This window comes from Bos javanicus, chromosome 21 (assembly GCF_032452875.1).
Source record: "Bos javanicus breed banteng chromosome 21, ARS-OSU_banteng_1.0, whole genome shotgun sequence".
Classification (NCBI taxonomy): domain Eukaryota; kingdom Metazoa; phylum Chordata; class Mammalia; order Artiodactyla; family Bovidae; genus Bos; species Bos javanicus.
In genome coordinates this window covers 12349390-12377062 of record NC_083888.1, presented here as the reverse complement: position 1 = coordinate 12377062, position 27673 = coordinate 12349390, and the positions used below count along the sequence as shown (strand labels likewise).

The following is a 27673-nucleotide window of genomic DNA, read 5'->3' as shown; positions in this document are numbered from 1 at the left end:
CAAAGAGTAGGAAAGAGAAGCCTTAAAGCTTGGAGAAAAGAGAGAAATCTCTGATCTTTTTTGGTCTCCTTTTCCTCAGTTTTGTCGTGCCCCAGCTCCCTGACAATCTTGTGGCAGAGGCAGCAGCAGCAAGAACAGCTGGCAGTGGGAAATTGCAAGAGCCAGGGCAATAAGTTGAGGGACCATCCTGTCGGTAAAGACATCATTATGAAAGGCAGGGCTGCAGTATGGCTTGCTTCTCGCACCCCAGTCCTCCTAGTACACTGGTGCAGTCATAGAAGTGGGTTGCTGTTGACTGATGAGGTAACAGGGAGTTCCAGGGTACTAGAAGGTGTCAGAGGAGGCCAGTGAGAAGGAGCTTGGGATTGATCCCATAAATCTATTTGTGAACTCCTAGGCTGACTACAGTCTGCATATGAATGGATCTGATCCTTCTTATTCACATAGCAAGTGAAGGTGGAACTGACTAATAGAAATTCACTCAAGTCCCAGACTTATCTCTACATGGTGCACACCCAGTGCAAATCTGAATGGCTTTGCATAGCTTTTGAAAATGAAACTGACATGGGAACTAGAACCCATAGAAGGTAGGTTGGAATTAATGGCCAGAAGCTGACCAAATCAGGTGCTTGATAATAAATAATATCAACATTCACCATATATTTAAATATGGCACAAGATTTTATAAGAACATTCAGGATGTTCAGGATATAATTTATATTGGCATATGAAGTAGTACAGAAATCTCAAGTCACATGGGAACAGACAGCAGAAGACAATGAAAAGATGACTTTATGGAAACTATTATAAAAGTGCCCAAATGAATAATCTTCAGTCCTGAAATAAAAGTTAGAATAGGAAGTATCGGTAAAGAAGTAAGAAATATAAAGTAAAAGCAAATGGCAAATTTATAATTTAAAAAATAGCCTCTCTACCTTGTGCCCCCACCCCACCAAAAACAAAACAACAACCTCACTATATGGATTCAGTAGCAAAATGGAAACAACAGAAGAAAGAATTGGGAAACTTGAAAATAAATCAGTAGAAATTATCTACTGTGAATATGGGAGAGGCAAAATATTGTAGAGACCCTAGAACTATTGAAGGATTGCAAAAAGACATAATGTTTGTATGATCAGAGGCTCTGAATGAAAGAAGAGTGTGTGGCTAAAAAAAAACTCCAAGAAATAATGGCTGAAAACTTTCCAAGTTTGGTGAAATAAATAAACCTATAAATTCCAGAAGCTAAGCTAATCCCAAACAGATAAAAAATATATACACTGAGTCACATCATAACTGCTGCAAATTTAATGACAAAGACAAAATCTTGAAAGCAGTCAGAGAAAAGTGACCTTATCTATAGGAAAACAGTGATTGAAATGACTGAATTTCTCATCAGAAATCACAGAGGGCAGAAAGAAACGTCACATCATGTTTAAAGTGCTGAAATAGAAGTGTGGAATCCTGTATCCAGTGAAAATACCCTTGAAAGTGAAATGAAGACAATCTCAGATGAAGGAAAACCAAGAGAACAGACCTTCTAAGAAATAGCTAGGTAAGGAAATTCCTTGGAAAAACGGGAAATAATACAAGAAGGAAATTTAGAATATCAAGAATGGAGGAGGTGGTAAATATAACAGAATTTTTTTCTTAAATTATGAAAAAATGATTCATCACTGAAATACCAAGTAAAACACTGTCTGATGGGAATTTTCAGTGTATATATATATATATATATATATATATATATATATATATGTATAAAACAAGTCTATGAAAAGGAAATGATGAGGAAACCTATATGGTAGTATGGAAGGCAGAATAATCTACTTCCTGTCCCCCACAAATGTCCACATTCTATTACCCAAATTCTGTGAATATGGTACAGTAAATGGCAAAAAGAACTTTGTAGATGCGATTATGGCTGTAAATCTTGAGATGTACTGTCCTGATGGAGCCAGTTATATCACGAGTCCTTAAGAATGGAAGAGGAAGATGGAAGAGAGGATCAGAGAGATGTAGAATTGAGGATGACTTTCCGTACTCTTGGTGGCTTTAAAAGTGGAGAAGAGGGCCCAGGCATGTGGGCAGCCTCCACAGTTGCAAAAGGCCCTCCACGGTCAGCCAGCAAGAAAATGAGAACTTTTTGGTCTGGAATGACCGAGAAACAGATTTATCTCTGGAGCTTCCAAGAAATTATGCAGTCTTGTCAACACCTTGGTTTAATTTGATGAAATATGTATTAGACTTTTGGCCTCCAGAATTGAAAAATAATGAATTTATCTTAATAAGCCACTAAGATTGTAGCTTTTTATAGCAGCAGTAGGAAACAAACACCTGTGGTTTGGTTTTTCTATTCCGGTTGGAGTGCTGAACTATTGATTCCAAGTAAAGGGTAAAAGGTTAACTTTGCATGTTGTAATCCCTAGCTATACCAACCACTAAAAATTGACACAAAAGTATAGCAAAAAGAATGATAATTTGAGTTAAAATGGAACGCTAAATAAACCTAACCAATGCAGGAAAGGGGAACTAGAACAAGCAGTAGAGGAAACAAACAGCAAACAAAATGCTCGACCTAAGTACAGACATATCATCACATTAGATATTAATAGTCTAAAAAGTGAAAGTCGCTCAGTCTTGTCCGACTCTTTGCGACCCCATGGACTATACAGTCCCTGGAATTCTCCAGGCCAGAATACTGGAGTGGGTAGCCGTTCCCTTCTCCAGGGGATCTTCCCAATGCAGGGATTGAACCCTTACTAGCTGAGCCACCAGGGAAGCCATTAATGGTCTAAACCAACTAAAGGATAGAGATCGTCAGATTGTATTTAAATAGCAAGAAGACAACTGTTTTAGTTGTAACATGTTTGCAGATAACAACAGGTCTTCAAAATACAGAAGCAAAAAATGATGTAACTGATAGGAGAAATAGACAAATTCACAATTATAGTTGAAAAGCAAACACCCCTCTTTAAGTAGCATAAGGAGTAGAGTATAAAAAACTAAACCATTAACCAACTAGATTAACAGACACCTATATAACACTCCGGGCTTCCCTGGTGGCACAGTGGTCAAGAGTTCACCTGCCAGTGCAGGAGATGTGGGTTCCATCCTGGGTGGGGAAGATCCCGTTGAGAAGGAAATGGCTCCAGTATTCTTGCCTGGGAAATTCCATGGACAGAGGAGCCTGGTGGGCTATAGTCCATGGGGTCATAAAAGAGTCAGACAGGACTTAGCAACTAAACAACAGCAACAATGTAACACTCCATTAAAGGCAAATAGACTAAAATATTTTCAGATGAACGTGGAAACAAGCATTTTGGACCTATGTGCAAGTTAAACTGTAAGATGTGAATTAAATAATGTATTTGTGTCCTGCTAATGTGAAGTATGTTTATGTTTATAGTAGCATTTTTAAAAGCAGCAAAGAATTGTAAAACATTTTTAAAATTTAAAGCTGAATGACCCAATATTATATAATTGAAATAATGATAATTTTAAAGCTGGATAACATTGTATTAAAAATTTACTCTTTGTGAAGCAGTTTTCTAATCGTTTTATATGGACAAATTCATTCAGTTCTCACAAGAGCCCTGTGAGGTAGTTATGGTTAAATTTATGTATAAAATGGAAATAAAACCAGTACAATATTGTAAAGCAATTATCTTCCAATTAAAAATAAATTTTTAAAAAGCTGAAAAAAATGGAAACTGTAATGAGACACAGAACTCTAAAGTGACTTAAGATATCAAAATATGACTTTATGATGGTATCATCAGTAAGAATGAAAACATAGCTTTTCCTGACTGCCCTTTCTCTGCATCAGATACTCAGACACTGGGACTTTATCTTATTTTGTTTTTAAGCTGGGTGATATATTCCCTAGTGAATAGGTGAAAAAGTTGAGATTTAGTCTGATAGTATACCTGAGCAGAACATAAAAAATTAAAATTCCAATCACGGAGTCTGTCTCTAGGATCCAAGGGCTTCATCTCTGCATTGCCTATGGAAGATACCAAGTTCATCCTTCGAGCTGATGGTCATCAGTCCAGAGCTGGAGGACTGTCACCTAGTCCTGATCTTCAGCAGTGACCTCCTAATGACTAAATATCCCGGGCTGGGTACAAATGCATGGTGTCCTTGATTTTGGAAAATGCTTTTTATCATAGTTCTTAGCCTTTTTTGTCATTAGACAAATGTGACACGTGAGTATTGGCCAGCTTAGACTGACTTGACCACACTGTACTTTTTCATATTGGAAAGATTTATCAGGAGGCACTTGACACATCGAGTGAGGGTTATTTGATTTTAATCCGATTTCCTAATGAGTCCAACCTATTATATCTTAAATTTCTCCCCTTCCTGCATAGCATTCAGCAGACTGTATGATATTTGTTTGTGAAGCATTCCTGTCACTCACACCTGTTTGTGGGAAACATTTTCTCTCTTTCATTCTCCAACTGAAGCTCTGAAGTTTGCTTTTCTTAGGATTTCCATTGTAGAATCTTCCATAGTTCTTCTGGTCTGGAACATTGGACTAAGGGCAGACTCTCACTTTTATAAATGTTTTTCTCTTTAGTTACTCTTATTTTAATATAAATTTTGAAGATACTAGATGGAATCCTAGTTGATATGAGCGTGTATTTGTCCTTCAAAATGCACACTTAACTCTAGAAAGGAAGAGGATAAATTAAAGCAGGATTGGCAAACTATAGTCTGTTGCCTGTTTTTATAAATAAAGTTTTACTGGGACCACAGGTACGCTTTCATTTCGGTATCATACATGTCTCCTCTGGTGTCATAACAATAGGATTGAGTAGTTTGAACTGTCTGACTCTCAGTCTATAATATTTACTAACTGGCCTTGTTCAGAAATTGTTTGCTGACTTTGGGTTTAGAAACAGAAAAGCATTCCCTTGAACATAATGGTTAAAAGATGCTGTTATTTTTCTAGTAAATGTCTTTTGCTCTGCTTTCTTTTGAGAGGAAATAAGAAAGAAGCCCTCTTTTGTAATTTTTTATTTTTATTTTTTTTCCCAAGATTTATTAAGGTATAATTGACAAGTAAAATTTGCATATATTTAAGATATATGGTGGTCAGTTTAATACACATATATATTACAAAATTATTACCACAATCAAGTTAATATCTCCCGTCACTTCTTGTACTTGCCATTTTTATGTTTGTATTTGTGTAGGGGGATAGAAACCTAAAGATCTATACCCTTAGCAAATTTCAAGAATACATGGTGATTATAAAAATAAAAAAGACAAAGAGATGAGTGCTGTTGAGGATGTGGAGAACTGGGAACTCTTACTTACTATTGATGGGGATATACATTGTTATGCATGCTAAGTCGCTTCAGTTGTGTCTGACTCTTTGTGTTCCTGTGGACTGTAACCCACCAGTCTCCTCCGTCCATGGGATTCTCCAGGAAAGAGTAGGTGGCCATTCCCTCCTCCAGGGGATCTTCCCAACCCAGGGATCGAACCCGGGTCTCCCGCATTGCAGGCAGATGCTTTACTCTCTGAGCCACCAGGATAGATTTTCCCAATTATTTTTTTGTAGATGTTACTGATTAGATGTTTTGGTCTTGATCACTTAGTGGGAAGAGTAAGATTCCTTGAGTCACATTTCCTACTTTGATGTGCTCTGACAGCACAGAGAAGCTTCATATCCTTTCTCCGTGTCTTCTGTTTCCTAGGAGTCACTGAGTGTCCCACAGAGACATACTCTTCCCCAGAGGGACTGCCTGTGTCTTCATGCAGCCATGGACCTGGATAAACCGTCTGTCTGGGGCTCATTAAAACAGCGGACCAGGCCTTTGTTGATCAACCTGAGCAAGAGGAAGGTGAAGAAGACCTCGAGCAAAGCCCTGGACTTACGGGCCCAGCATCACCTGGACCGCCGCCTGAGCCTGTCCGTCCCGGACCTCCTGGAGGCTGAGGCCCTGGCCCCTGAGGGGCGGCCTTACTCCGGCCCCCAGTCGTCCTACACCTCGGTGCCCAGCAGCCTGTCGACGGCCGGCATCGTTCCCAAGAGCAGCAGTAGCTCTTTGAAACAGTCTGAAGAAGAACTGGATTGGAGTCAGGAGGAAGTGGGCGCCTTCCACGTGATAGAAACAGACTCCGAGGAGACTTTCACCTCTCCCACCGAGGACAGGAGAGCTTCCAGCAACGGCACCTTGGGTCTCCCCCAGAAAACGCCCCCTGGAGAGGACGCCCCCGAAGGGCCAGAGGTGAGGCCCGGCCTGGGCGCTTTCCCGTTTTTCTATTTTTCTTCTTCCTAAGTGCCTTCAGTGCCCTTGGAAATTTTGGTTAGGATTTATTTTTGTGGTTAGTTTGGACAGAGAGGATGTCATTTATAACCATTTAAATGAAGGTAATATTGATTGTACCCAGTGTTCCCCTTCATTTTGGGGTTGACCTCTGTGTATCTTAAAAGTATTACAGATGACCTTCCTAGAGCACTTTAAGGCATTAAAAGCCCCGTTGGACGTGTTTTCATTTTTCCATCTCCTGGCAAAGAAATCAAGAGCATAACTTTTCCTTTAACTTTTTGCTGAAATGTATGTCTGATTCTGTCTCTCTGTCTCCTCCATTGCCCGGTCCTACCCACAGACAAAAATGCACATTCACATTCCTAAAAAATGTAAGAATATATGTATCTCCTCTTGACTGCCAGATAATTCGACTCTGTGCTCCCAGTGCAAGGGCCTGGGATCAATCCTTTGTCAGGGAACTAGATCCCATGTGCTGCAAGTTAGAGTTTGCATGGTGCAGTTAGAAGATCCTGCATGGTGCGGCTAAGACCAGCGAACTCAAATAAATGAATGAATAAATACCAGATATCTAAAAACAAGCTGAACCCTAAAGGAAACAAATTCTTATCCATTCAGGAATTTTTATAAAGCCTTAGTATTTCTTTATGATAAAATAACCAAATATAATTATGAGACAAATACTACATTTCTAGGATGAATTTAATTTAAATGTAGTTATGAGGTTACCAAGCTATGATTTGGATAATCAATTTGATCAGTTATTTTTTTAAATATCTTCCATTAATGGCACATGAAATAGGTTTCAGTGTTCAGGTAATGGCTTAATTTTTCTATATTTGAGATTAGTATTCTAATTGTGTGGAAAACTGGTTATTCAACTAGGATTTTTGATTTTATTTCTAGAACCAAAGCCTGTTATTTATGCCATATGTTCAGATTTCATTGGAGGATGGGATTGTGGATATTTGAAGGCCTTATTTTTTGGGAAGCATTACCAGTTAGGATACCATTGACCATTAAATGATACCTATTTGTTTCATTACCATTAACATTTATGAAGCCCTTTTTGTAAAAATTTTGTGATTTTTTTCTACTATTATTTGTGAATTTGAAATATGTTTCCATTAACCAAAATATAAATTGAGTTATTAAACATAATTCATAGTTCAGTATGAAGGAGGTAAGATGTTAAATTATATACTCAGGTTAATCTTATCTTCTTGCTATTTATTTATTGACAAGGAAAAAATAAGTGGGTTCCTTGGCCTTGATAGGCTAACAAACTCAAATTAGAATAAGTTGTTTTAAAAGTTGGTGCTGTTAAACTGTTTCACTGACTATACATATTTAGTGCCTACTCTATCCATCCCACGGACAGAGGAGCCTGCCAGGCTACAAACCATAGAGTCACAAAGAATCGGACACGACTGAATCGACTTAGCACACACGCACTATCTGGGGCACCGTAGAGACTCTGTTGTAAAGAAGAGATGGTTGAGAACGTAACTCTGCCTTCAGGATTCGGCCCACGGGGACATAGCTTTGCACAGCATTAAGTGTAGCGTAAGAGGTAGACGGACATCAGGACTGCGTGTGCATCCAGGCCTCTGTGAGCTGAGATCACATGGGGGGATCCAGGGACATGTCCTGTGGGAGGCAGTCTGCAGGCTGGCCCAGAGGATAAGTAGGATTTGACAGGTAAGGCAACGTGACAAACACAGGCCTGAAGTGTGGGTGTGGGTCTGGGTGGTGGTGGTTTAGTCACTCAGTCGTGTCTGACTCTGTGACCCCGTGGACTGTTGCCTGCCAGACCTCTCTGTCCATGTGATTTCCTAGGCAAGAATACTGGAGTGGGTTGTCATTTCATTCTCCAGGGGATCTTCTTGGCCCAGGGATCAAATCCAGGTCTCCTGTATTGTAGGGGGATTCTTTACCAGCTGAGCCACCAAGGAAGTCCCAGTGTGGATGGGGGAGGCCAAAAGTGGGAAGCATTCTGCTCTGCCTGGAATGAAGGCTTGGGGAGCTTTCTGACGGGGCGTCTGTGATGTGTGTCTGTAGTGGCCGTGGGCTGTGTGGAGGGCTGGTCAGTGATGTGATGGCAAATGGATGGATTGCAGATGGGTGGTTGGTAGTGGTTATTCTTTTACCATTAATGCAAAAAAGCCTGGATGGTACAGTTTTTTTAAGAGTAAATAATTCCGGGTAATCTGATGAAACTCAGCCATTAAGCAAACAGCAGTAACGACAACAAAAACTTCTTGCTTGGGAAAGAATCTTCTGCCTGTTTTTTCCTTCCCTAAGCATAATTGACATAGACTGAGGCTGTAGGAGATCAGCCCTGGGATTTCTTTGGAGGGAATGATGCTAAAGCTGAAACTCCAGTACTTTGGCCACCTCATACGAAGAGTTGACTCATTGGAAAAGACTCTGATGCTGGGAGGGATTAGGGGCAGGAGGAGAAGGGGACGACAGAGGATGAGATGGCTGGATGGCATCACTGACTCGATGGACGTGAGTCTGGGTGAACTCCGGGAATTGGTGATGGACAGGAAGGCCTGGTGTGCTGCAATTCATGGGGTCACAAAGAGTCGGACATGACTGAGCGACTGAACTGAACTGAGGTTGTATCTTCCTTCTGTGGCCACTCATTGCCATTTGTCAGTGTGGTCAGCTGTTTGCAGAGGATGGAGAGACTGGGCTGCAGCTCATCAGACCTGCAGGATCACTTGTGGTCAGCTGCAGTACTCACCTCCTCGCCCCGCCTCCCCCTGTATCCTGTGGGCTTCTCACTACCTGAGGATCCAGTTTATCACATGGTGCGGAAGTGAGCCCCTCCCTTGCTAATGTTTTGCACTAGGCTATGTTAACTGGAGGGTGGGCGTGACTGGAGGAGTCTTGTCTAACTTGTTTTGGTTTTCTCAGGGCCCAGCTCCATGCCTGGCCCCTGGTAGGTGCTCAGTGTTGTTGTTCTTTGTTTTTTTTTAAATACAGAAATTGGTGATGACAGTGTATGCATTCAGGTTCATAAGGCTCTTCTTGGTGTTTTCTCTTCAAGTTCTCTTCATTTTATGGTTTGAAGTCATGTCTTCTTGGGTTGATCCTTCAATATCATGTAATGTCCTTCCTTGTCTCTTATAATATTCTTTAAGTCTGTTTTGTCTGATGTGGTAATTGCTATTCCAGCTTTCTTGCGATTTCCATTTGCATGCAATATCTTTTTCCATCCCCTCACTTTCAGTCTGTACGTCTCCCTAGATCTGAAGTGGGTCTCTTGTGGACAGCAGATATATGATTCTTCTTTTTATATCCACTTAGGCAGTCTTTGTCTTTTGGTTGGAGCATTTAATCCATTTATATTTAAAGTAATTATTGGTATATATGTATATATTCCTTTTAGCATTTTATTAATTGTTTTGGGTTTGTTTTTGTAGGTCTTGTCCTTCTCTGTGTTTCCTTTCTAGAGAAGTCCCTTTAGCATTTGTTGTAAAGCTGGTTTGGTGGTGCTGATTCCCTTAATTTTTGCTTACCTGTGAAGCTTTTGATTTTTCCCTCGATTTTGAATGAGGTCCTTTCTGGAGTAACTCCTAGAGTAATCTTTCTTGTTAGGTTTTTACGTTTCATTACTTTAGATATATCCTGCCACTCCCTTCTGGCCTGCAGAGTTTCTGCTGAAAGATTAGCTGTTAACCTTGTGAGAATCCCCTTGTATGTTACTTATTGCTTTTCCCTTGCTGCTTTTAATATATTTTCTTTGTATTTAATTTGTTGGTTTGATTAATATGTGTTTTGGCATGTTTCTCCTTGGGTTTTTTCCTTTATGGGACTCTGTGCTTTTTTGGACTTGATTGACTATTTTTTCCCATGTTAGGGAAGTTTTTGACTATAGTCTCTTCAAATATTTTCTGAGATTCTGACTTTTTCGTCTTCTGGAACCCCTTTAATTTGAATGTTGATGCATTTAATGTTTTCCTAGAGGTCTCCAAGACTGTCTTTAATTATTTTCATTAGCTTTTTTTTATTCTGCACTTTGCTAGTTATCTCCACCATTCTACCTTCCAGCTTATTTATCTGTTCTGCCTCATTATTCTGCTGTTGATTCCTTGCAGACTATTTTTAATTTCTGAAATTTCACTGTTCATCACTGCTTGTTTATTCTTTATTTTTTCTAGGTCCTTGTTAAATATGTTAAGTGATTCTTGCGTTCTCTCTATTCTGTCTTGAGATTTTGGATCATCGTTACTATTATAACTGAATTCTTTTACAGATAGTTTGGCTCTTTTCTCTTCATTCATTGGGTCTTGTGGGTTTTTACCTCGTTCCTTCATCTGCACAATACTTTTGTCATTTCATTTTGGCTAACTGACTGCATTTGAGGTCTCCTTTCCCCGGGCTACAGGGTCATAGTTCTTCTTGCTTTGGTCTCTGCCCTTAGCGGTAGGCTGGTCCAGTGGCTGGTGTAGGCCTCATGTTGGGAGAGTTGCTATGTAACACAGGGAGCTCAGCCGAGTGCTCTGTAATGACTTAGAAGGGTGGTATGCAGCCTCAAGAAGGAGGCAGTTATGTATAATTCTGATTGATTCACACTGTACATCAGAAACCAACACAGCATTGTGAAACAGTTCAGTTCAGTTCAGTTCAGTCGCTCAGTCCTGTCTCACTCTTTGCGACCCCATGAATCGCAGCACGCCAGGCCTCCCTGTCCATCACCAACTCCTGGAGTTCACCCAGACTCACGTCCATCGAGTCACTGATGCCATCCAGCCATCTCATCCTCTGTCGTCCCCTTCTCCTCCTGCCCCCAGTCCCTCCCAGCATCAGAGTCTTTTCCAATGAGTCAACTCTTTGCATGAGGTGGCCAAAGTACTGGAGTTTCAGATTTAGAAAGGTGTAGAGCCTTTGTTATCAATGAATTACATTTTTTTGTTGAAATATAGTTGATTTTCACTGTTGTGTTTATTTTTGCTGTACAACAGAATGATTCAGTTATATATATATATATATGTATATATGTATATATGTATATTTACACTCACATTGTTTTTTTTAAATACTCTTTTCCATTATGATTTGTTACAGAATATTGAATGTAGCTCTTTATGCCATATAGTTGGACCTTGTTTTGATCCATTCTGTATATAAAAACTTGCATCTCCTACCTACAAACTCCCATTCCTTCCCTTCCCCACCCACTTACCCTTGGCAACCACAAGTCTGTCCTTACATATTTTTTAAATGAATGGGAGTCCTGCTGAAGTCATGTGATCTGTGAGGGAACATTTCATGCAAAGATGGGCAAAATAAAGGACAGAAACGCTATGGCCCCAACAGAAAATATTAAGAAGAGGTGGCAAGAATACACAGAAGAACTATACAGAAAAGATCTTAATGACCCGGATAACCATGATGGTGTGATCACTCACCTAGAGCCAGACATCCTGGAATGTGAAGTCAAGTGGGCCTAAGGAAACATCACTTTGAACAAAGCTAGTGGAGGTGTTGGAATTCCAGCTAAGCGATTTCAAATCCTAAGAGATGATGCTGTGAAAGTGCTGCACTCAATATGCCAGCAAATTTGGAAAACTCAGCAGTGGCCACAGGACTGGAAAAGGTCAGTTTTCATTCCAGTCCCAAAGAAGGGCAATCCCAAGGAATGTTCAAACTACCACACAATTGCACTCATCTCACAGGCTAGGAAAGTAATGTTCAAAATCCTTCAAGCTAGGCTTCAACAGTATGTGAACCAGGAATTTCCAGATGTACAAGCTGGATTTAGAAAAGGCAGATGAACCAGAGATCAAATTGCCAAAATCCATTGGATCATAGAAAAAGCTAGTGAATTCCAGAAAAACATCTACTTGTTCTTCATTGACTATGTTAATGCCTTTGATTGTGTAGACCACAACAAACTGTAGAAAATTCTTAAAGAGATGGGAATACCAGACCGCCTTACCTTGCTCCTTTGTGAAAGGAGAAACCTTTGTGCAGGTCAGGAAGCAACAGTTAGAATTGGACATGGAACAACAGACTGGTTCCAAATTGGGAAGGGGGGTGCATCAAGGCTGTATATTGTCACCCTGCTTATTTAACTTACATGCAGAGTACATCATGTGAAATGCTGGGCTGGATGAAGCACAAGCTGGGATCAAGATTGTGGGGAGGAATATCAGTAACCTCAGATATACAGATGATACCACCCTTATGGCAGAAATTAAGAGGAATTAAAGAGCCTCTTGATGAAGATGAAAGAGGAGAGTGAAGAAGCCGGATTAAAATTCAACATTCAAAAAATGAAGATCATGGCATCAGGTTTCATCACTTCATGCCAGATAGATGAGGAAAGAATGAAAACAGTGACAGACCTTATGTTCTTGGATTCCGAAATCACTGTGGATGGTGACTGCAGCCATGAAATTAAAAGACACTTGCTTCTTGGAAGAAAAGCAATGACAAATCTCGATAGCATATTGAGAAGCAGAGACATTGACTACAGAGGTCCATATAGTCAAGGCTATGGTTTTTCCAGTAGTTATGTATGGGTGTGAGAGCTGGACTATAAAAAAGATTGAGGACCGAAGAATTGATGCTTTTGAACTGTGGTGTTGGAAAAGATTCTTGAGAGTCCCTTGGACTGCAAGGAGATCAAGCCAGTCAATCCTAAAGGAAATTAACCCTGGATTTTCATTGGAAGGACTGATGCTGAAACTGAAGCTCCAATACTTTGGCCACCTGATGGGAAAAGCTGACTCATTTGAAAAGACCCTGATACTGGGAAGGATTGAAAGCAGGAGGAGAAGGGGATGAGAGGATATGGTTGTATGCCATCACTGACTGAATGGCCATGAGTTTGAGCAAACTCTGGGAGATAGTGAAGGACAGGGAAGCCTGGCATGCTGCAGTCCATGAGGTTGCAAAGAGTCAGACATGACTGAGTGGTTGAACAACAACAACAATCCTTGTCTCAGATCTGGTTTATCTGTTTCTTCTAATGAGTAGCAGACAGCATTCTATTGCTTTTACGAAATGGGTGGGAACTGAGGAGGAAGGTATGGGTTGGCATGTGACATACCCAGTGCACAACAAAATCAATGATTGCCGGTATCCTTGGTGTAGCTTATTTCATGGGTAGCTTTCCCAAGGAGGTGAGGGATGGAGCATCCATGGTCTAAGGCCTGCGCTGGGATTTGTCTCACTTGCTAATGAAGCTGAGATTCTTAATGTCCTATGGGATACGCTTCCTCTCCTGTCTACAGGTTCAAATGGGCAGGTCATTTTGCGACACTTCCATGCGAGACTTGTCCCTTTTTATGATTGACATTTTATTAGTTGTACTTTTTTCACTCAAAGTGATAATCTGTCATGGTTGCCTGGCAACCAGAGTGCCTCCCATATGTGACTATGTATGTCCCCCCTCTGATGGATGAAACTCTTTCCCGTTGCTCTCATCACCATGACTCGGGGCTCGAGATGCTAAAACGGCATCTCATGCTGTAGCCCCACACCACCACCACCATTGTGTGTTCGGCCAGCTGTGTAGAAGTCAGTCTCTCTTGTTAGACTGGAAGAGCAGAGATAATGTCTTCTTCCTTTTTCCCCAGTCTTTCTGCAAACCTAACTTATGTAAAATATATTGATTCACTTTGTGTCTGAAGTTGACGGCTGTGTGCTGGGGGTGGCCATAGAAATTCAATTTGCTTGGGGGAAATGCTGACCCATGGAGACCTTGAGTAGGTAGGTGAGTTCTGAAGGCATTCCCAAATGTCTCCTTTTATATGAAGAAGATAAAATTAGGGAGACTCAAAGGGAGAGTCACTTATATTTTCTTCTTTTTATCTTGCTGTTTTTTTCTTGCTTCTTTCTCCTGTCAGCATTCCCCCCAGTGGATATTTTACAAGGTACTTTTTCATGGTTAAGAATTGAGAAAATACAGAGTCACCTCTGGTTCTCGTCCTTGGTGTTGATGATGGAGTTGAGACGAGACCCGATTACTGGAAACAGTGACCAGCACTCTGAGGCAGTCTCTAGACAGTGTGAGATAACAAGCCATTTGAGGTGAAAGGGGAGCAGAGAGATTGCTCCGAGTTTGTGGCCGGAAAGGCCTGAAGCGGATGCGTTTTGAGGCTAAGACTCAGATAGGTGGGGGATAAATCCAAGTAGTTAAGGTTGTTGTTTATGACACTAGAAAAATAGAATGCTCATAGCCCAGTACGTGGCAATCACAAGTGCCCAATGAGGACTCTACTAAGATTATGGTTGTATTTATTACTGTTATTATTTTTATCATTACGTTTTCAGCATGAAGTCGAAGGCCAAAGAGGTTGAAAGACTTGCCTAATATCCAGCTAGTAAGTGTCAGAGCCAGGAACTAAATCGAGGATTGTTTGAATCTAAAGTCCGTGTGCAAAACTCTGTATATATTAGGGGTTTGCTGCTGCTGCTGCTGAGTCACTTCAGTTGTGTCCGACTCTGTGCGACCCCATAGATGGCAGCCCACCAGGATGCCCCGGGTTTAGAGAAATGTAGATCTGCAGTTCAGGAGAACTCAGAGCTGGTGATCTAGAAAGAGTTGATCATCAAAGGAAGGTATTTGTTTTTCAGTGTCCACTGTGCCCTTTTAAATCCTCCTTTAAGTTACAGTGAAGGAATGGTTTATTATCATGGTCTGTAGCCAATAATCCTGAATGGAAGGATTAATACCATCCCTGCCCCACCACTGATGTAACCCCACAATGGGGTCCCTCCTTCCCTAACACTCTGAAAGTTGGAGTTTTAAACAGCCCACTTTGGTGCAAGCTTACATGGATGAGTTGAGTGGTTTAGAGGAGTACCTTATTGGGATAGTTCCAGAAACTCTGCTTGGCAACCACAGAGCTTCAGTTTAGTGACCACAGAGAAGCAAGATGTCAAACCACAGAGGCAAGGAAACAACCGACAGTCTGCAGAATTAAACAAGGGCGTCGGCTTCTCGACACTTCAGTTATGTGTTCTTTACTATTTTTGTTTTATGTCAGAAATCATTGCTCAACATAAATGATGCCAGTGAGACAAGCGTGTGAACCGTGCCCCAGGGTCCTTCATGGAAGTGTTCCCGTTTTTCTTTTTCCCTCCCTTCTTCCCATACCTGCTCTGTGCCGATCCTGCCCTGAGACACTGGGAACACAGTAGCTGACAAAGCAGACCACAGTGTACTTCCTCCTGTGGATCCTATTCTAGATGGTGGGGGGCTTCAGATCTACTCAAAAAGTGATAGATTGGATGGAGAAAAATAAAGCAGAGGAAGCATTTAGGAGTGCTGAGATGGAGGTGTGACCATTTTGAACGCAGTGGTCAGGAAATCTCTCTTCTGAGGAGAAAACATTTATACAAGACCTAGAGGAGGTGAGAAAGTAAGTTGTACATGTGTTGGGAGAAAAAGCATTCCTGAAGTAGACAAAGATACAGCATACAGATTCCGGTGAGGTAGGAGTGTGCCTGGTGTATGTCAGAGACAGTAGGGAAGCAGTGTGACTGGAGAGGATGGTGGGAGGTGTCAGAGTTATTTCTGAGGACGTAGCACAGGGGCTTTCCCATCCTGCCAGGTGACTGCTACCATAGCAACCACCCGGGATACTGGATGAGCAGATGCAAGGTACCCTGTGGGCTGGGTGCTGTGTTTGCTCACAGGCAGGGCAGGATGGATCAGTAGCATGCAGTGATGCTTGCTATACCTGCTGTGGACACTGGGAATAGCAAAAAGTGAGTTTGCCTCAGATTGGAGTTGTGGGGGAAGCAGGTACAAGTTAATAAGCTGAGAGAAGAGAGGAAGACGGCTCCATCCTGAGATCTGCCTTGATTGTGTATGTATGTGTGTGATAGTCGCTACGTCGTGTCTGACTCTATGCAATCCTGTGAACTGCAGCCCGCCAGGCTCCTCTGTCCATGGGATTGTCCAGGCAAGCATACTGGTTCAGTTCAGTCACTCAGTCGTGTCCGACTCTTTGTGACCCCATAGACTGCAGCATGCCAGGCCTCCCTGTCCATCACCAACTCCCAGAGTTTACTCAAACTCATGTCCATTGAGTAGGTGATGCCATCCAACCATCTCATCCTCTGTCATCCCCTTCTCTTCTTGCCTTCAATCTTTCCCAGCATCAGGGTCTTTTTAGATGAGTCAGTTCTTCGCATCAGCTGGCCAAAATATTGGAGTTTCAGCTTGAGCATCAGTCCTTCCCATGAACATTCAAGACTGATTTCCTTTTGGATGGATTGGTTGGATCTCCTTGCAGAACTTTGTGTGCACCAGGACCCAGGAGAAAGAAGCAGTGACCCCACAAGAGACTGACCCAGACTTGCCCATGAGTGTCCAGGAGCCTCCAGCAGAGGTGTGGACTGGTGGCGGCCTGCTGCAGGGCTGGGGGCACTGAGTGTAGCAGTGCATGCCTTTTGAAGGAGGCCACCATCATCTTCATTACCTCCACCAGTTTGTCTCCTGTAAATAACAGGACAACCCCACCCATCAACAGAAAATTGAATTAAAGTTTTACTGAGCATGGCCCCGCTCATCAGAACAAGACCCAGTTTTCCCTTCAGCCAGTCTCTCCCATCAGGAAGCTTCCATAAGCGTCTTATCCTTCTCCATCAGAGGGCAGACAGACTGAAAACCACAGTCACAGGAAACTAACCAATCTGATCACATGGACCACAGCCTTGTCTAACTCAATGAAACTATGAGCCATGCCGTGTAGGGACACCCAAGAAGGACAGGTCATGGTGGAGAGTTCTGATAAAACGTGGACCGCTTGAGAAGGGAATGGCAAACCACTTCTTGCCTTGAGAACCCCATGAACAGTATGAAAAGGCAAAAAGATAGTACATGAAATATGAACTCCCCAGGTCGGTAGGTGCCCAGTATGCTCCTGGAGATCAGTGGAGAGATAACTCCAGAGAGAATGAAGTGATGGAGCCAAAGCATACTAGAGTGGGTTGCTATTTCCTCCTCCAGGGGATCCTCCTGACCCAGGGATCAAACCCACATCTCCTACATCTTCTGCATTGGAGGCAGATTCTTCATCACTGCACCACTTTGGAAGCCCCTACCTTGATGGTCTATCTGCCATCATAAGAGTGTCGGTGGGGAAGGGATGGTCAGATTGAAGGGGTGGACTTGGGTTACTGACCACCTTCATTGAGTTGTTTTCTTCAGTCTTCCCGAACACATCCACTGTCTTCATAGTAATAAAAAATAATAGAATGGCAACACCGATTTAATAGCACCCTGAGAGGTTGTGTGCAAGGAACTCTGCTAAGTGCTGTGTAAATGTAGTCTCATTGGGCCACACCTGCTGGACTCACTCCTTATACAGAGAGCCTTGTACAGTGACTGGGCCAAAGAAGGAACTCGGACAGGTATCTCTGAAGGAATGAATTTTTCTCCTCACAGCCTGTAAGGGTAATAGATTTTTTTGCCCCTTTGAGAGATGCTCCTGTGGCCGTGAACTTAAGTGAACTTTTCAAGGCCACAAAGCCAGGACGTAGCAGAAGTGGGATTCAGACTTAGGTGTTTGTAGCTCCAGGTCTCTGTATACTACTGATCAGAGCTGACTGTTGTGCACGTCACGTGAAGGTTCTGCTCTTAGATTCTCCTGGTTCTGGGCGCAGTTGTGTGCACTGAAGAGCAGAAACCAGGTGAAGGGCTAATTAACCTTTCTTGCTTCTCTTCGGCAACCAACTAACCTCTTAGCTCTGGCTCTCAATTTGTAAATTGGTGAATTACTAGCGACAGTCCATGGACTTCGTATAAGAAGTTAACAGAAGTGTGTATTTGTCGATTATGAAGTGCTAGCCAGAGTAAAGAGGGGACCATTGCTATTTCTAAAGTACCTACTGCTAGCAGTCTTGAAAATGATTATGGAAGGTCAGTGGGCACATGTTACTGAATGTGGTAAGAGAAGTTCCCTATATCAAGGTTGGCAAACTTTTTCTATAAAGGGCCAGGTAATAAATAGGTACAGTTTTGTGAACCATAGCCCCTGCTCTGTAGCAACTACCCAACCCTGGTGTTGTAACCTGAAATTAGCCATAGAAAGTGTATAAATATATCCATACCGCTGCTAAGTTGCCTCAGTTGTGTCCGACTTTGTGCAGCCCCATAGACGGCAGCCCACCAGGCTCCCCTGTCCCTGGGATTCTCCAGGCAAGAACACTGGAGGGGGTTGCCATTTCCTTCTCCAATGCATGGAAGTGAAAAGTGAAAGTGAAGTTGCTCAGTTGTGTCCAACTCTTAGTGACCCCATGGACTGCAGCCCACCAGGCTCCTCCATCCATGGGATTTTCCAGGCAAGAGTATTGGAGTGGGGTGCCATTGCCTTCTCCAAATATATACATAGGCAATACACAAATGGATAGATGGGGCTGTGTTTCACTGTTTAAACTTTATAAAGACAAGTGTTGGGCTTTAATTTGCTGGTACAGGCAGTGAATATTCACACAGATGCACATACTTGACTCATATTTTGTGTATTAGATAACATTTTAAATAATTCTGGGAGTGGGGGAATATAAATGTGTATACCATGATTGTGTGATCAATAACCTCCTGAAAAGTTATATGAAAATTGCATACACGTGGACTCAGCCATTTGGTGGACCTGAATTTTTCTGAACAGGCGTCCTTACTGTGACCTCTGACTGCCACCTGAGTTTTTTTAATTCCGTCACTGTTTTCAAGCATCACGTAATGGTCTGTCTAGCCATCTGCCCTCTGCCCTTCTTGCTACTTCCTTTCCCTGTAGGTATTTGTGTCTCTGACTACACTCATCCTGAGTACTCACAGTCTTAATGGTGGCTTGGCCAAGAAGGTCATTCGGGTTTTTCCATCACATCTTTTTTTTCTTACTTTATTTATTTTTAATTGAAGGATAATTACAATGTTGTGTTGGTTTCTGTCATATATCAACTTGGTTCAGCCATAGGTATTCCTATGTCCCTTTCCTCCCATTATATCCTATGGAAAAACCCAAGCAAACTTTTTGGCCCATCCAATAATAGATGTGGGTTAAGTGATTAATTCTATATGTATTATATATATCATTTGCTATACTCATGTCCTTGGATAGAGTATTTCCCAGAGACCATCCAGGTGATCTTCTCAGCCAGCTTGTTACTCTTATTTAGCTTTCCTGCATGTGGGTTTACATCTCCTTCCACTAAAGTTTTAAACAGTCAACGATTGTTTACTTTGCTTGTTATTAGACTTCCTGTGTATTCCTCGTGGTAAGATCCTTCAGACAGCCGCATGGGAAGTGATATTTGTACAAGATCACACATAGTGTAAACAAAAGAAAATGTTGGTTTTTTCACATCAGTGTCTTGCTCTTAAGATCCTTGGTGACTGGAGATTTTCTTTTCCTTTTTTAAACAATTGAGCCATCCATGCAAATATCTCCTTATTTTAATAAGTTGTGCAGTTTTGTATGTTTTACTTTTCCATAAATTATACCTTAAAGCAAGATAAAATGGAAATATTGATGTAAATTTGCTGTCATTAAAAAAAGAAAACATACGCGCACGCACACACACATGCAAACACACACAAATTCCACTTACCCGAAAGGTGAGAGGAGGAGTTGTGTGAGAGATGACTGGCCTTCTGCCAACATGTTAGTGCTGAGTTTCTGGATGTTGTATATAATTAGAGAGCTTTATCATATGAAGACTTTTCATCACTAATGATACTCAAGATTATTTGTCTTTTCCTGAGTATGCCCTTGGAAACATTTGTTTAAAATGGTTAAAACCAGTGCTTAATGCATAAACAAATTATAGTACACTCATAATTGTGGAATAGCATTCAGCAATTTAAAAAATTGCCAGTTTGAATGGATTTCAGAGGCACTATGCTGAGTGAAAGATGTTCATTTCAGTTCAGTTGCTCAGTCATGTCCAGCTCTTTGCGACCCCATGAACTGCAGCACGCCAGGCTTCCCTGTCCATCACCAGCTCCTGGAGTTCACTCAAACTCACGTCCATCGAGTCGGTGATGCCATCCAGCCATCTCATCCTCTGTTGTCTCCTTCTCCTCCTGCCTTCAATCGTTGCCAGCATCAGGGTCTTTTCAAATGAGTCAGCTCTTTGCATCAGGTGGCCAAAGTGTTGGAGTTTCAGCTTCAACATCAGTCCTTCCAAGGAACACCTAAAGGACTGATCTCCTTTAGGATGGACTGGTTGGATCTCCTTGTAGTCCAAAGGACTCTCAAGAGTCTTCTCCAACACCACAGTTCAAAAGCGTCAATTCTTCTGTGCTCAGCTTTATAGTTCAACTCTCACATCCATACATGACTACTGGAAAAACCATAGCCTTGACTAGATAGACCTTTGTTGGCAGAGTAATGTCTCTGCTTTTTAATATGCTGTCTAGCTTGGTCATAACTTTCCTTCCAAGGAGTAAGTGTCTTTTAATTTCATGGCTGCAGTCACCATCTGCAGTGATTTGGGAGCCCAGAAAAATAAAGTCAGCCACTGTTTCCATTGTTTCCCCATCTATTTGCCATGAAGTGATTGCACAGGATGTCATGATCTTAGTTTTCTGAATGTTGAGCTTTAAGCCAACTTTTTCACTCTCCTGTTTCACTTTCATCAAGAAGCTCTTTAGGTTTTCTTCACTTTCTGCCATAAGGGTGGTGTCATCTGCATATCTGCAGTTATTTATATTTCTCCCAGCAATCTTGATTCCAGCTTGTGCTTCTTCCAGCCCAGTGTTTCTCATGATGTACTCTGCATATAAGTTACATAAGCAGGGTGACAATATACAGCCTTGATGTACTCCTTTTCCTGTTTGGAACCAGTCTGTTGTTCCATGTCCAGTTCTAACTGTTGCTTCCTGACCTGCATACAGGTTTCAGTGTTAGCCAGTGTCAAAAGTTTGCATACGTATGATATTCTGAAAAAAGATGAAGCTGTAGGGTAAGAATAGGTCAGTGACTGCCATGGAGTTGGGAGAGGGAACACCTGGATCACAGTCGGATCACATGCAGGATTTTTTTGGGGGGGAACTGTTCTGTGTCCTAATACTGGTGGTAGTTACATGAATACATACGTGTATTAAAATGTCATCATACTATACTCACATGTAAGAAGCCAGTTTCACTATGTGTTAACTTTTTTAAAGTAAAATTTGAAAAGAAAAATTAGAGTGCTTGATTATGCTTGTTGAGAACAACAACAAAAATCTCAAGATGGCAGATACCAAGTATTCCTACAAGAAAAATACTAATTGTAATTTTTTAATGAAAAAGTTACCAATTTGTTAGTTGGTTTACAAAAAAGCTGAAAATAATGCAGTTTTTACTCAATGAATAAATCCTTTGGCTCCATGCAGAGCATAAGGAAATGTTCAGTTATGTGTCCCCCAGTGGCTGTAACCCGGTCCTCCCTTGCTTCTGTAGGCCTTTCCTGTCTTCTTTATGGTGATCACTTTCCTTCCTTGGTGGGTATATACAACGGGTGACAGTTACAGGGGCCATGGGAACCATAACTTTAAGTTCTGTGACTTTTCTGTGAGTAAAACCAGCCATCATATTGAATTAATGTCATTCTTCACATTTAATTTCCATGTTATTCTAAGCAGAAGACTTATCGTGTATTTGAAGGAAAGCCCCGTGATCGTTTCTGATAGCATGTAAATGATGGTGATGATGTGGGCTCATTTGTCACTCCATGAGCATTATCATTAGCTGTCACTTCATCAGTTACCATTAAGTGCAGGGAGGCCTCTTTTGGGAGAGTGTGTAGGTGTGCTGGTTGAGGAATGCTGCTTCTTAGGGAACATTCTCTCTCCTGTTGGGTCGTGGAAGATACTGGGCCCCCTGTTACTCAGTTCATAACCACTCACTCTAAACAGGAATTCTGATCCCAGCGGCAGTGGTTTTGCAGAACTGCCTTCAAATAGGATTGATTCAGTGGGGTGTTGATTTGCTTCATGAAACTGGAGACACTAACGGGGTGATCACACAGCAGATGTTACTTGTTGGTTCTGCACATGAAGACCTGATCGGGCCATTGTTGGTTTTGCAGATCAGGTAGAGGAGGAATTGCTGAGCTTCCAGGAGATGACCGTGGGGGAATGCCATAGTGTAAAAGGCATGAGGAGACATCTTCTGAACTTGAGAGAGTTGAGTTTGATATATTGACCGTCCTCATAAAGCAGCCTGCAGGCTGTCCTGTCTCGCTCTCCTGGGTGTCATTTTACACATAACACAAGTAGATGTTAACCAACCAGATGAGAGGTGACCGGAGGCCCAGCTGCTCCTTTCCTTGTCTGCTACTGGGGTCAAGCTCACATTGGGAGAGATGGGTGGTCGTGGTCCCTCCACAGCTGGGGCTTCCAGTGACTGAAGTGCTAGGGTCCTTAGAGCAAGGTCCAAGTGCCTGCCATGACCCTGGGTCCTGCATGAAATGTATTCACAGTTGAGGGACATTTGACTAAGACTGGGAGAAGAGGCAGATGTGATCGGAGAAGGTCAGGTGCAGACATCTGTAGGAGCGCCCCTGTGCTCGCTGGTGTGGGCGATGCTCAGGTGCAGACATCTGTAGGAGCGCCCCTGTGCTCACTGGTGAGGGCGACGCTCAGGTGCAGACATCTGTAGGAGCACCCCTGTGCTCGCTGGTGAGGGCGACGCTCAGGTGCAGACATCTGTAGGAGCGCCCTGTGCTCACTGGTGAGGGCGACGCTCAGGTGCAGACATCTGTAGGAGCACCCTGTGCTCGCTGGTGAGGGCGACGCTCAGGTGCAGACATCTGTAGGAGCGCCCCTGTGCTCGCTGGTGAGGGAGACGCTCAGGTGCAGACGTCTGTAGGAGCGCCCCTGTGCTCGCTGGTGTGGGCTTACGAGGCCCCACGTGATGTGATCGGGGCTCGTTCCTGTAGCACTTGGTGGTGTCAGTGTGTGTACAGGGGGTGGACCAGAAAGCCCCTGCTTGTTTGCAGCCCTTGATTGGCCCTTGTAGCATCTGAAGAAATGCCCTTTTGCTCTAGAATTCAGGTTCTGTTTGCCTAAGCTCCACTCGAAAGAGAGGGAGAGAGAGACGCGGTGTCCTGGAGCCAGTCTGCCTTCCATTCAGGCAGGCTCTCTGAATTGAGCCTGCTGTGCCAAGGATCAATGACCACAGTGCATCTGGTCCTCACCTTCACCTCTTCAGGGTCACCAGCTTCAGGGTCATCTGAGCAATCTCTGCCTGTGTGTAAATTTACCCACAACTTCAGAGTTACTCAGCCTTGTTTGGAGGGAGAAATCGCGTTTTCCCACAGGAAATGAGCCCCAGCCAATGGGTCCAACAAACGGGGACACACCCCAAGTGCTGGGAGGCCTTTTGCCCGTTTCCCTTCCACTGTCTGTGCCTTTTCACGTAGGCATCTAGCCTCACATCGAGCCCAGAACCTTCATAGAATCCCAGAGCTCCTGGGGACCTCACACTTGTACAGAGAAAGCTGATAAGAGTGCAGATGTCTACTGTGTCCTGTACTTACTGCTGAGCCATACTCACGTCATTGCCCCTTGGCATCATTTCCTGGTTATTGGAGGCATATTTAAATTGGGAAATATAGACACCTCCCCATCTGAGATCGTTTGTAGAGAACTTGCATTTCCTTATTGGTTCTTGTTCATGAGGTTATGGTTGGAGGAACATCTTTTTGATCACGTTTGAAACGGGTCCTACCTGACTGACGAGCTCAGGTCTCTGGTACCTGTTCTACCCTTTTCTCCTTTATGGCCGGGGTCTAGGCAGGTCCCCGATGGAGGCACCTGGCAGGATGGCCCTTGGTCCTCCCCTGGGACAAAGCTGCTGGCATGCTGATGACTTGCATGAACTACAGATGTGCTGGCTGCCCCACAGGAGATTAGAATCGGCCTTATTTACACGCTGATCAGTGACTAAGAGGGCAGAGGCTGCAGCCTCATGGACTCCAGTGAGTCAGCCTTTTACTGCCAAGACTCACCACACGCTCTGGAAGGCAGCCCGCACATCTGAAACTGAATATGCAAATGGCAGCTTCAAAGGGAAAGACCTGATAAAGGGTATCCTTGTGGGTGGATATTCTTTTGCTTTTTTAAAGCAGGGTTGTTATTCTTTTTTTTCTTCTTGTTGACAGAATCTCTGTGGAAGTGGTGATCTGAATGCTGCTCTGACATCTCAACATTCTGAAGAGCAATCTGTAAGTGACATTCCTTAAAAACAAACACTAAGTACTATAAATATTTCCTATCAAAGGTTTGGATCTTTGCCTCTTTTTACTTCTAAAGGATGTGGAACTGTAGTCACCCACAAAGACAGGCCCTGCAAATTGTGGCTGGAAGAGATGAATTCAGTGTCTATTGATTTGTCAGAGTGGAATAGATTCTTCTAAAAATACAGAGCCATGAGAATGAGGGAGATGGTGCAGGAGACAAAGCCATTTTGAAGTGCTTTGAAATGTGGACCAAGAAACTTTGAAAAGAAGGCAGGTTGAGAGTGACTTAGCCACAGATCGATTAATTGAAAGTCAAATAAGTGAACAACACATCATTTTATCTGTACATTTTCTTCCCAAAGACACACCTTTGCTCTTTTCAAAACCTGAATTGGATTCAGTTAATAAATATTCAGAAACAGACTCGAATTTGATATAATGGCTTATAGAAGTTGCTGTGTTCCTGGAGAGGGAAGGGAACTTGGGAGAGGTGAGACTCTCATATGAAAGAAAAATATGGCCCAGAGAGGAAGTGTCTCCTGTGGGGACCCAGGGAGGGACATGTGTTAGTGGCCATGGATCAGCAGGCTGTCATCTGAGTCGTCGTGAACTAGAATCTTTCTATTACACATGAACTGGTGAGGGGTGGTGGGCAAGGGGAGAAGAGGAGGGAGACATCCCACATCTGAGCTTGGAGGTGTGGACCAGGCCCGTGGGAGCCCACCCCATGGCTGGACCTCTGCGTGCTGAGTCCTCTCTAGATGCTCCACCGGAAGCTGTAGGATCAAGGATCCTGCAGGACATGAGTGAGTTTAAGGGGATGTCAGTTGTCAGCATGCAACTTATCTATTAATACTTCTTCTTGAAAAGTTAATATTTCAAAACTCTTGTCATGAATTCTCATAGAATCCCTCTGGGAGAAAGATAAAGAACAGGGTAAGCATCGAAGTAGGTTGGGGTGGAGGATGATGCTAGAAGATTGCCATGATCGCAAGCATCCTTTGTGCTTAAATGAAGAAGCATTTCCACATTCTGTTCTCGGGCCCAAGACAACTGACTTCACTTACTTCTCCATCTGTGCAGGGTCTCAGGGAAGCTGGCGATGGCTTGAGTAACCTGCCCAGCCCTTTTGCCTACCTCCTCACCATCCACCTGAAGGAAGGTCGGAACCTGGTGGTCCGGGATCGCTGTGGTAAGGCCTGGCCCTGTGCGCTGTCGGTAACCTGGGGACCTCTTCCTCTCTACCCTCTGTCAAGCCTGCGAGTCAGCCTTTTCTGTCTCAGCACGACTGGTGGTAGACTGGAGCTCTCAATCTAAATTTCTCCAAGTATTAAGGTATTTGCAGTGAGTTATTGAAACACATAAAATCTTACCGTCCTTTTCTCTGATTATATTAATAATCATCATCAAATATGAATAACCACATAAAGTTGTAGGCGGAAACATCGCTATAAGTGCTTTATGGGGCTTCCCTGGTAGCTCAGTGGTAAAGAATCCACCTGCAATGTAGGAGATGTAGGTTCGATCCCTGGGTCAGGAACATCCCCCTGGAGAAGGATATATCTGTTTTTCCTTTGTTATCTTTTCTCATTATTTTGTCTAGAAGGTGCAGTCTTTTTATCTAAAGAATTTTGTGTCTTTCTTTGGGTTTTTGCTGGTTCCTCTCTACTCTTATTTTGGAACAGCTATGAAAAGAGGGAAGGGTCACCCTTCTGTCTGTCTTCTCTGTCTCTTACCTTTCTTTCTCATTATTACCATTACTTTTTTTTTTCAGGAAGAATTCCTTAGCTGGGCCTTCCAGCTCACTCATTTTCTCATTAATTGTTATGACCATTGTGCTATTCTGTTCATCTTTTGAGTTGTCTTTTTAAAAAATTGTTTAGAACAGTCTATGTTTGTTTTGGGCTTCCCTGGGGGCTCAGTGGTAAAGAATCTGCCTGCAGTGCAGGAGACTCAGGAGACGTGGGTTTGATCTCTGCCGGGGTTGAGAAGATCCCCTGGAGGAGGGCATGGCAACCCGCTCCAGTATTCTTGGTGGAGAATCGCATGGACAGAGGAGCCTGGCGGGCTACAGTCCATAGGGTTGCAAAGAGTCAGACACGACTGCAGTGACTGAGCACACAGCGTGTTTGTTTCACGCATAGGATATTGCCGTCAGCTTTGAGAGTGTTAAGTATACATTAAAAATCTCCTGCTTGGAGCTTCCTCCCTTGGAGGTCCTCTTGCTGTGCTTTCCACTCCTCTTTTTGTTTATGTGTCCCTGTTGCCGTCTGTAGATGCTGTTTTGGGGTACCGTGTCCTGTCTTCACGGAGCAGCAGTGGAGTGCATCTGGACAGGGAGAGCCAGTCCTTGAGGCCAGGTCCTTCCCATCCCTCCCAGTTACCAGCAGCTCCTGGTTCTCCCCTGTCATGGAAGGCCTTCCTCTCTGCCTTCGTGCCCATGCTCACCATTCCTGCTTGCAAGTGCCTTTGCTGACACGGCTCAGCCCCAGAGGAACAGGGCAGTGCTGGCCTGCCCAGCTGCTCTGAGTGCTGTGCCAGCCAGTCACGCTGGTACTTGCTCAGGCCATTTTCTGCTTCCTGCCTCTGTTGCTGCGACGCTTGGAGCGTCCCTGGTTTTCCTGCCATCCTATCCTCTTGCCTCACCTCTGTCCCTGAAACTTTTTGTGCTGTGACTTTCTTTCTACTGCTCCCGTTTAGGAGTGTGGTGTCTTCCATCCACCTGATCTCAGTCGACTACCATCTTTTAGGGTGGAGTTTTTTAAAACAAAATTAGCTCTTATTGTAATGTCTCAGGATTTCAAAATAGCTAACAAATCTCATTTTCTCCTTGTTGGGAAATAGTGTTTCTATCAAAGTTATAATTTCTTATCTATCAATTGTGCAACTTCTTGGGTAGTGGTATTGTGTACTCTTATTATAAAATGTCTGTGCTGTATTAGGTAGCTCTCTTAAGGTTATTTTGAAAGGTTTGGGGTAGATAGCATTTCGTACCTGGAATCACATCTGAGGGACACGATCATAAACCAGAGTCAGGTAACTGCCCACCCACGAATATCCCAACTCTTGTTGGGAACCCATGGTGTCTGGTGGATGCTTCCATGAAATGGTGATCATTTTAGAGCTTGACTGGGGACAACTCATCTGGAGATTAGAAATATGTTCCACAGAGAGTTCATTTAACC

General features: G+C 43.0%; 1 protein-coding gene across 5 annotated transcripts in view; it reads left to right on the top strand.

Moving 5' to 3' along the window:
- The window catches only part of MCTP2 (multiple C2 and transmembrane domain containing 2), a 260725-nt gene that overhangs the window by 54101 nt on the left and 178951 nt on the right, over window positions 1–27673 (top strand). For all 5 annotated transcript variants that reach the window (XM_061394292.1, XM_061394289.1, XM_061394291.1 and 2 more), the window contains 3 exons: window positions 5709–6242; window positions 24411–24473; window positions 25572–25680. In XM_061394292.1, the coding sequence (XP_061250276.1) occupies window positions 5775–6242; window positions 24411–24473; window positions 25572–25680 (640 nt within the window). In that variant the 5' untranslated portion in view covers window positions 5709–5774. The remainder of the gene's footprint in view (window positions 1–5708; window positions 6243–24410; window positions 24474–25571; window positions 25681–27673) is intronic.